Source organism: Phyllostomus hastatus, unplaced genomic scaffold (genome assembly GCF_019186645.2).
Source record: "Phyllostomus hastatus isolate PE091 unplaced genomic scaffold, TTU_PhHast_1.1 phas_contig_150, whole genome shotgun sequence".
In the NCBI taxonomy this organism is placed as follows: Eukaryota; Metazoa; Chordata; class Mammalia; order Chiroptera; family Phyllostomidae; genus Phyllostomus; species Phyllostomus hastatus.
The window spans coordinates 24596881-24607850 of NW_025333611.1; the positions used below are offsets into that span (position 1 = coordinate 24596881).

Below are 10970 nucleotides of genomic sequence, written 5' to 3' on the forward strand. Positions count from 1 at the left end.
GAACTTGAATCTGATCAAACCTCTGGAATCTAGAGTCTAGATATAACAAATTCACAGAAAATACAGGGGTCAGAAAAATGTGTTTATGGTATCACAGAGATCATAGAGGTGAATCAGTGAGACCCAGAATGTGGGACATTCAACATCATAAACAATTCGGTTTCATCAAACAAATTATAAAATCAAGGGGAGAAAAGAAAAGGAGAAATTAAAAGATATTTAAGATATACATATTATCACTTTGTTGAATGTAAGTTACAATATTTTTTTATTTTTAAAGAGAAAAAAAGATAGCCAAAGGTAATGAATGGAACTCATCTAGATCTTGACTCAAACAAGACAACTTTAAAAAAATATTGTGAGAAAAGCAAAAAACTGAATAACTAGATATTAAATTATAGTAAGGAATTACAGCAAGTCCTCAAATAATGTCATTTTTTCAACATCATTTTGTCTTGATGGTGATGAGATCCCGCAGGAACTTAACTCTTGTTTATATCAATTAGTCTATGGTAAAGTTGGTTTTGCTACATATTTCAACTAAAGTTGTAGAACTTACCTATGATGTTAAGTGAGGGCTCACTGTATTAATTTTGCATGCGATAATTGCATTATATTGTGTTATTTTTTTAGCTCATTTTATTTTGGAACATATAGTACAATATTTGTAGATGAATGAAATAATAGGTGTATGAAAGTTGCTTCAAAATAATCTAGTGCAGACAGAGAGGAAAGTAGGTAGGAATAGATATGATACAAGATTGGTCTTATAATAATAATTGTAATTATAAGAGCTGGTGTCTTGACATTTGGATGCATATAAAGATTTCTGCACTAAGTTTTTTAACTGACCTGCCAAGAAATCCAGTACTTGTAGAAAGCCACAGCAAAGATCAAAGAAAAAGAACAACAGCCAGTTATGATGCAGAAATGAGCATCCATCTATCAATTTCTCAAGGAACTTTTTTATGCATTGGACTGACTCTCCCATGCAAGTCACTCCTCTCCACAGTGTGTGTCTGGAGGTCTTTCAAATGGAGCTTTGTGGCAAATTATCAGCTATTTCCACTTCCAATCCCTTTGTTAACATTCAAACCTCATTCGACTATCAGGAGCATTTGGTCTTCTCTTTCCAGTTGTGTTCTTTGTTCTTTTTAAACATACCAAGGCCCTTGGGGGCAACCTCAGAGACCTCCCTCTTCTAGCCACATGTCGACACTTCTCTTCCTGACAAATTCATTCAGTGATGCTGCAAGCATAGGAAGAAAATACTTCAATCACCTGCCACAAGATGGGCTTAGTTAATACATCTTGTTTGGCATGATAAAAAATAATAATGCAATAAAATACTTAACTAACATTCTTATATCACTGCTATATTGAGTCCAATGCTCATAGCACAGCATCTTAAAGATGAAAGAAGAAATTGCACCCACCACCCCTGACCTTTATCATCACCATTACCATCCAATATCTGCCCAAGCACAGGTCTAAACTGGCTTCGTGATGAAGATTTACACATAAATTGTGCTATATTCTTAAATTATAAGTTAAAACACCTCAAGCCTTAAGAACACTACCTTCCAGAAACAAGGTCACCTGATCCACGACTGTTAAAAGTTTTCTTATGTTTTTAAAAAAAAAAAAAAAAACGAGAAAAGTAACACCATGCCTTAAAAGTATTCTAAATATAATGACAGAACAAAATTTTTACTGGCAACCAGTGTTCATTAGAGCATAGAGAATGGACTTGAAAGCAGAAATAACTAGAATGGAGGAAAAGATGAGACAAAATGTAGATAAGGCAAAAGTCATCGCAGAAAGAGGCGTCCATGGTGGTAAAGACCAAACCTTCACAGTTTTGACTACACTGTTTGGTTGTTTCATTCTGAATGTGTCAATATCATATCTCTACGGGCAATAAATTGAAGTTATCATTGGTATCCTTCAAGTAACCAGGAGAAAAGGAGCTAGGATTATTTCAGGACAGATGCATTTCCACTTGTTTTCCTATAAAAACAGACCCTCTTACTGAAGCTTTTAAACATTTTTTTCAATTAACAGTTGACATTCATTACCCAGAATTCCACTTCTGGGTATTTATCTAAAGAAATCCAAAACAGTGACTCAAAAAGATATATGCACCCCTACATATTGCAGTGTTATTTACAATATCCAAAATATGGAGGCAAAAAATATGCCTCCATATTTTTTATCCACTAAGTGCCATGATAAGTGGATAAAAAAGATGTGATATATTGAATACATACACACACATACACACATGCACAGTGGAATATTACTTGGCCATAGAAAAGAATGAAATCTTACCACTTCTGACAACATGGATGAACCCAGATGGTATTAAGCTAAGTGAAAACTTGGAGAAAGACAAATAAATACCATATGGTTTTACTTATTGAAGATTTAAAGTCAGTGTTGGATTATTCAGTGGCCAGAACCATATATTCCTTCCCAATACAAGGCCATGCCCTTGAATTCTTTGAGAAATCATTTCCTGATCTACTTTTCTCCAACACTCCATCTCATTCAACAGCCCTGGTCATACATATTGTGTAGGTAATGCAATTTAGAGACTTTTGTGGCAACAACCCTTTAAATTTAAGGAAACAAAGTAAAGAGAAGAAAGGTTAAAATGTACCTAGAAGAAGCAATGTGTTAAAAAGATGATAATCAGTTTCTATAATTCACAGAGTAAGCATCCTATGAATTAAACTCCCTAGTTGTGGTCATGTTATCAAGGTTCTCTGAGAGGTAAATGCCTTTCAATCTGAGTGCTTTCAGGCATTTGTCTGAAGTAACTCACTCATGAGTAGGATTAAGGAAAAGTGCATAATTCTCTGCAAACAAGAACAGTCTTCCTACTCTCTCTGGGACTGGAAGATGGCTCTAAATAAGAGGCTCATTTATTTCCATGCACCTGTGATTTTGTTCCTAAGTGGTATGAATGGCTATTGAGTATCTGGTTCAAAAGCAGGACTTCTCTTTTGCAAATTACTTAGCTCCCATTTCATTTAGAGGTGATTCAAGAAGGCATTCTCTGATGTTTATGATATTGCCTTCTATAAAACACTTGAACAGAAAAGAGGTAATTATTTAACTAGTTGGGTGGAGAAGGAGGAAAGGTACCTTTCTCATTGTTTGAAATTAAAACAAAGTAAGCATCTAAAACACTTTGAGAGGCAGTCCTAGTATAAGTGTTTTTATGTTCCCATATCACATTTTCCTGGTTGCTAACATGTGAATCATAATCCACAGCATCTCACATATCATATTTTGGTATGTAAGCAATGTAGACAAATACATTTCTTATCACCCCCTTAAGCACACAGTGCAGACATCTGTTGACTTGGCTTGCTCAAAATACTACATTAACACTCAGTCAAAACTACTGGATGCTGACCATCAATTCTAGGTCTACATGAAGATAAAATGAGACAAGAATCTAGCCTGTTAATAATACATGGAGATTTTGGTCTCCCAATTGTCCCTTAGAAAACTTGGGGGAAAATTAGGTAAAAAAGGAAAGAAGTCATCTTTCCTTCCTACTTCTTAGGAAAGAAGTCATCTCTCCCCATGACTGTCAGTTGCTATGTGCAATGTATTAATTTTTTTTTTACTGTGATATGGATCCAGGCAAAGTGACTCTGCATTATCCCTGGGTTTTTAGAAGAGTCTGATTGCATGGAGTTTATTCCTTCAGTCTTGGATCTAAGGAGTTTATCTTTCTCTCTCTCTCTCTCTCTCTCTCTCTCTCTCTCTCTCTCTATATATATATATATATATATATATTTATTTATTTATTTATTTATTTATAAACACACATATGTATATATGTGTATATATAAAGGTTTACATATAAAATTTATATATTACTATATAGTTTATATTATATAAAATTTAAGTTGAGTTATATATATAAAATTTCATATATTCATTATATATTTATATGTAAAATTTTATATATTTATTTATATATAAGATTTATATACTACATATATATGTATATGTACATATAACCTAAGAAGAAGTTGAGTTGCTCTGCAGAGAGCATCTTTGTGTGTGTGTGCCAGTTAGGTTTTTAAGGATGCAGGGGCGCTGCCTGGGATCCACGCTGCCTTTTCAAATCTGGAAGGCTAGGGCTCTTGCCTTCAGCCCTCTGAGCTCTCTGTTCCACTTGTACATACTGCCTTGGGGCTCTGTAGCTCTTGGTGGGGCTCTGTGGGGCTAGCACTGGCTTGCCAAAGACTGCATGTAGTCAGCTTTAGAGCACCTCCCAATAGTTTCAGCCCATTAACCAGAGCACAACAGCTTGATGAATTAATGCTTATATAGGCACAGTTGGCAGCTTCTAATTAAATAATTATGGCTAAGCAGCTGCAAGGAAGTTGTTACGCACCCTAGAAAGCCAGCTGTCAGTTTTGTTGGTCCTAAGACAGAGGAAGAGTTAACCCTGAGCTCTGGATGTTAGGCAAATGGGCAAGTATATCATATGTAACATACATGCTATGCAATATAAAGTTTCTGTGTATTTGTGCTAGCCTGTCCTTGGAGGGATGGAGAGCAAAATGCTCCTCAGCAACCTCTCAGCAGTCCAACAAACCGAGAACAATTATATGATCAGGAGAACAGAGCCCGTCCAGAGGAGCGTAAAAAGAACACGGTGTTAGATGCATGAGTCTTTGATGGACATAGAAATGACACTGAGCTAGCAGGCAAATACATTTCAGGTTCTGGGCCTCATTTAAATGAACAAGTGATTAGAAATCCATCATGGTCTTTTTGGGGGGTAGAGCTAGTTTGTTTATTTGGCTGAAGCATTTTAAGATGCTGTTTTCAAATATTAGAAATTGGAGAACAAGGTAAATATCACAAACCTAGATTTGAACTCCAAGGTACATTTTATCCAAAAATCGAGGGGAAGATATTTGTCCTACAGGATCACAGATAATGTCAGATTCCTCCACAGACGGCTGAAAAGCTAGAGTCTTATCTCTGCACGAGTGGGAAATTCACCAAAAGGAAGAACAGTATCTTCGACTGAGCTCCAGCACAGGGGAAGATGTAGGTTATAGATAAAGGCCACAGATAGGGTTATTAGGCCAAATCATGCTTGTTACTACACATCAACACACTTCAGAACTAGGAGCTGATTTCATGTTTCTCCACAGGCACAACCCACATGACTTCACTTCTAAAAAGCCCAGCATGTGTCAACTTAGTACAGAACAACTTGACTTCCCACTGACCAATTCACCAAGATTCGAGCACCCTGTACAAGGAATGAGCACAACTGTAGGCGAAAATGAGTCTAAGAAATTCATTTATACCTTTATATTTAAATAAATTCTGGTGTTTCAACCCCCTAAATGTATGGGTTTGCCTTAAAATAAGAGAGAAAATAGAGTGTTAACAATGGAAACATATCTTTTATGGAATTTACCCCCCTAGTCACAGGCCTGTTGAACATCAGCAGTTAAATCAGGCACTAAACTTTACGACTAATTTACTGCCCTCCTTTCAAAGGTCAATGGCTTATAATTCATCTAAAATATGCCATTTCCTAAAAGAAGGCAATCTGTGCTGAAAGTCATCATTTAAGCAAATGGACTGACCTCGAAGAAACCGAGTTAAAAAGCTTCCATACAATAGTTTCCTTCCCTATTTTCCCTTTTATGTCAGTAATTCTATCACCTCCACCTCAGCTAACTAGATGTTTGCATGTGATTGACAAGTCTCAAGGATCTAGCTCCTTTTAGATGGATCTTAAATGAAGTCAGCTTAATTAAGTCTGCAGTGCAACTCAAGTCTCAGTACAAACTACTAAAGAATTATGGGAGGGAGAAAGGGGGTCTTTCATCAGTCTGCACTGCCATCTAGCCAAAACCACATCATTCGGTACAACATCCACTTGTGTCTTCAAAGCCCCTGATGAAAGCAAGTCTTCAGCAACCAGCTTAATAGACCCCCAAAGTTCAGATACAAAAACAGACAGCAGCACTTCATCCACTCTGAGTCTACCAACCTCCACAGACCAAGGGCCAAGTTCTAATCGTCACCTCACTTCACAGTTCAATATCTGGCAAACAGATACGCATGTCTGTTTTCATCTCACATAATACCTATACCAATATCATTTGCATCTTGTGATTTTTTTGAAGCCTTTTAATACTCTGTGACTTCAGTTGGAAAAAAACAGATAAAGGTTGCCTTAGGTAAGACCTGAGAGTTGAACAACCACCTCTAATACTCTGGCTATACCTCAAGTTTTTAAATATTCCTTAGAACCGGAACACACAGACCATACACATCTGTAAAGAGAATCAGTGCACATAAAAAACAAAAACAACCCTTTGCACTTACGGTAGAAGACGTATTCAGTGTAGCTCGACCAGATCTTGTCATCTGTATACTGGTTGACGAAAGATGCTGTCACCGAGGAGTTACAGGCCACCATGTGGAATCCACACTCCGACAACATATCAAAAGCCTTTTCCAGATGCTTGAATTTTAGATAAAATCTGGAGGTGTACCTTTCTGGGGCTCGGTCAGGGTCTCTGCTCTCATTCAAACTTTCTCCAAAGACTTCCTTTGCCAAGGAAATCCTTCCACAAACCAAAATCCGAGGAACTCTCCGAAACTTAGCATCTGCCTGCCCCTCTCTGCCCATGGTGCAGGACCCCCTGTAGCCCACAGTAATGAAACCCCACTTGCGGTTGACAGGGAGCAGTGAGGAAGGGGGGCAGATTCTTGTGTCACTTCCTTGGGAGGCATCTTCAAAGTCACTATGGCAGAATTCCTCCGGGCTTTGCTTGACTTCATCAGGGGTCAGGAGTTTGACCAAGTCTGGGAGCTGGAAGTACTCGGCTTCCCTTTTCAGTCTTCCTCTTTCTGGGAAGTGATCAGGCAGGACCACCTGCCTGTCCCTGAGATAGTCCAGTATGTAGCGAAACAAGAATCCATCTCTGTCAATGAAAAACCTTCCCTTGGAGTCCTTGGCTAGATCGTTAGCCGTGTCTCTCTTTGGGGAAAACATTTTCCACAGCAGGGAGTGAGGGATGCTTACTAAGGTGGAATGGCGAGTGAAATAAACTTGTCCCCCAACATTCAGCTCCATGACCTCAGGGAAGGAGTTGGGAACGGTGGCCCCTTGGTCTCGAGGATAATAACGACTACAGTTTCCACTCAGAGCCATTGTCCCTTTCTTTTCCTCCTCCTATTTTGATTTGAAGGTGCAATCCAAAGAACTCACAGCCTTATCCTTTACATCAACTTGTTAGGGAGGGAGAAGGATGCAAACGTATTAAAAATGACCTCCACTAACCCCTGTATTTTTCCCCAAGAAAGCAAAATTTAGAGGAGTCCACAGGTGAAGTAGTTTAAACCCTGGCTGGTAGTAAGCTATTACTTCATGGAATATAATCAACTCATCTCCATTCGATCTTCCCCCAGGCTCAGTAGAGAAGGCAGGCCAAGTCCCCAGTTACTCAGAGATCTGTCTAAAGGAAAAAAGAGAAAATTATTTCCTCAAACCCAGTATGAGTCAGAAAAAGAGAGAGCTGCTGGAGAGGGGAGCTGAGAGGGAGGGAGAGGGAGGGAGGGGGAGGGAGGGGGAGGAGGGATGCAGGGAGGGTATGAGGGAGGGAGAGATAATTTTACATAAGCAGCCCTGAAACTACTGGTTTCGGCCTTTCTCCAATGCAATAGCTCCTCTCAAACTATTTCGTGTCTACATGTTTATCCATACGTCTGTCTCCAGCAATTAGTATTAAAAACATTTTTATTTGTACCTCTGCATTTAAAAGGACTATGCAATTTTCAACTTCTAAAAGGGGATTTTTTTTTTCAGCTGGACAGGAAAATCAATAAACCTCAGAACTTACCTTATTGAGTGCTGGAAACTCAGTCCTGTGAAGAAATGCCCATTTGCAAAGCAGTCAGAATGCACAGCCACATCGAGCCTATTAATGAAAGTGCCAGAGAGGTGTGCTCTCAGAAAAGATTATATATTTATATAAATGTATATTTGCTTGTATGAACGTATATATTCACTTTCAATCTCGTTAAAGCAAGTCACAAGAAAGTTAAACGGTGATAAGAGGTGATCGGGTTGAAAAGCAGAGACAAATATTCAACCAAAGCTTCTCCAGGAAGGAAAAAAAATCAAAGCCTCAACAAGAACCGTTCAAACAGAAGCGAGTTGCGAGAGGTACCAGGACTTAGTAGCTTTTCGGAAAGCCCAGACGCAGGAAGAAAGACAGAGGTGCCCTGCTGGGGTCCCAGGTAGCCATCCCACCTGCCGGCAAGGGCGAAGGGGCTCCCATGTTCCCAGCCAGGTGGGAGCAGGTAGGAGCTGGTGGGAGCTGGTGGGAGCCGTTGGGATCCGTTGGGAGCCCTTGGGAGTCGTTGGGAGCCGTCGGGAGACGGTGGGAGGTGGTGGGAGCCGGTGGAGCGGGTGGGAGCCGGCGCCGCCGAAGCACGGAGATACCGGCGAGTCCTGGGCTCCGGCAGCTCCGGCGGGCGACGGAGCTGGGCGGTTCCACAGTTCCCAGTGCAGTTGGACTGCTGTTGTTTCAGCAGTGCAGGCAAGAAACCATCCAGGGAAATGACTATTACATCATCTTAAAGGAATATGGCTTGGAGAAAGCGGAGGCAGCGCCGAGTCACGTCCTCCTCGGTGACAGGTTGCCGGGACTGCACGGGGACGCCGCGCGCCGGCCGTGGGCCCGCGACTCCCGGGCGCTCTGGGCTTGGGGCGGGGACGCCGCGCCGCGCCGCCGCTTCCCTCCCCGCCCGGCCGCGAAGTTTGTAGTTTCCCAGGGCCTTTTCGTAGTCTTTTCTTCTCTTTACACCTCCACCGCCTCCCCCCAACCCCGAAACAAGTCCAAACCAGTGGAGAGATAAACGCAAGTGGTTCTTCACTTGAAAAATCTACAAACCAACCCTTTGCACAGGCACTGAATTTCTGCAGAAGGGCAAATTTCTCCTCTAAAGCTTGCTTTTTTTTTTTTCTTAAAGCACACTGAATGATCCCAACGTTAAAACTATAAATTAGCTGGTGTGTTGTTGTTGTTAACCGAGGGATTAACCCATGCTCTCTTAAACACCCCCCTCCTGTTTTTCCTCCTGCTCCATCTCTCTGCCACCGCCCCCAGCAAATAAGTAAATAAATATTTACAGTCTCTCCGGAATTCGTGCTTCTTCAAAAGAATACGTGAAGCACTGCTACCCTCAGAAAGCTCACAGTTCGCACCACTAAGTCATTGTCTTACCTTACCTGTTAGAAATTGTAACCTGTGATCTTTCTCTGGGGCCGTTTTCTCACTGAGCATCTTCTTGGGTGTGCCCCCACGCCCGCCCGCCCCACTCAGCTTCAGAGGTCTCTGGTGGAAGGCACGCCTGCTAAGAGTTTACTCCTGTCCCAGAGGACTCCCTTAAGTGCATCATTAGAGTTTCAGGAAGGCATTTCCAGGGCAACCTAATCCACTAACGAAGTGCTTCCAGTCGATCCTGCCAGTCAACAACGGCCCAGCCAACAGCTTACAGTAAGTCAGCCATTTCCCCTTTAAAACGCTGGCGTTTTCGGACTCCCACTCTCAGTAAGGACATAGTACTTCATCTATGAATAATGTATGTGAGCCTCACTCCATCCCCCAAAATTGCTATTTAAAAAATTATAGACACCAAAAGTGGACAGGAAAGTATGAATTAGATAGATTTTATGGGATACCTGTGTTTATTGCCAACTCTCATCTCAAGACTTAGCTTGAATATAGACGCAGCGGCCGGATGAATTAATTTCTAGCTTAACGATCTTTTCTTTCCGTGACTATCAGGTTACGAAACACACTCAGAGTGTTAGCTAGCACTCTTAACACCTGATTATATCTGACTTTTTTCTTTTAACCCTATTACCTGTTCTGGCCTCCATCATTGGGATATTAATGCTGGACCAATCAAGGAAATGTTTATTATTTGATGCACTTACATCGCCATCTACTGACCCTAAACTTGCAGTGCGGATCTGTATCTGGCAGCTTAGCTGAGCCAAAAGTTAGATTTTTTTTCTTGACTTTAAAGTTTTTGTACTGACTTGAGTATTGCCGGAAACACTAGGTTCACCTCGATAACAAAATAAACATTTAGTTTCCACCAGGTCAAGGGAAAAATAAGTCTGAATCCATGCTATTAAGTATTGGGTTTGGTTGTAGGTAAAAGTAAACAAATGTTTTATTTCTGACAGAGTAGGCCAGCCAGTGTACCATGACAAAAGCTTTGGAGATTGGATATTAAAATATTCTAGGAACAGTCTGACAGGAAGTGAAAGTTGGGAGTAAGAAAAACCATAGCCTTTTAAATTAAAAGGAACTTGAGGAATGGAAATCACCATCTTATCTTAGAACAAATGAGGACCAGAGAGAGAAAGCATTTCCACAGAATCACACAGCCGTGGCATAGCGGGGTGAAGCTGGGACCGCTGCCTGTTCAGTATGATCAATGTCCTCTTTTTAACCTTATAGATCCTAGAATAGGGATAGAGAAGAGGCAACATTAAAAAAGAAAAGAATTAAAATTACTACACATTTAAGAACAAAAAGAGCAAGTCATTTTAAAAGACTTCAATATTAAGTTAGATTGCAAGGCTAAAAATTTTTACCAAAAAAAGGGTATTCTGAAATTCAAAAACGAGGAACTCTGATCATTGATCTGGGTTTCACAGGTTATGCTAATTTTTTAGACTAGTTCTTAACCATTTTTGAAGAATGACTGCTCGGAGAGTCTTTTGAAATCTAGAAAATGAACACGAGCATAAAAGTTTGCATTCCATGTCTGGGGCAGAGTCTCAGAAAGAACTGTAAAGAGAGGAACCTGGAACTCACATTTTCAGCAATCTGTAAATTTTGACTACGAGCTTCCTCTTTGAAATGAGATTACACATACGCTCTCTG

At 40.4% G+C, this 10970-nt stretch overlaps 1 protein-coding gene across 1 annotated transcript in view; it reads right to left on the reverse strand.

The window, feature by feature from the left end:
• Positions 1-8046, reverse strand: part of KCTD16 (potassium channel tetramerization domain containing 16) — a 221336-nt gene extending 213290 nt beyond the window's left edge. The window contains exons 1-2 of the mRNA XM_045829272.1: positions 7905-8046; positions 6385-7520 (exon numbers count right to left, since the gene is read on the reverse strand). Coding sequence (XP_045685228.1) covers positions 6385-7216 — 832 coding nt within the window. The 5' untranslated portion in view covers positions 7217-7520; positions 7905-8046. The remainder of the gene's footprint in view (positions 1-6384; positions 7521-7904) is intronic.
• Between the last annotated feature and the right edge of the window lie 2924 nt (positions 8047-10970).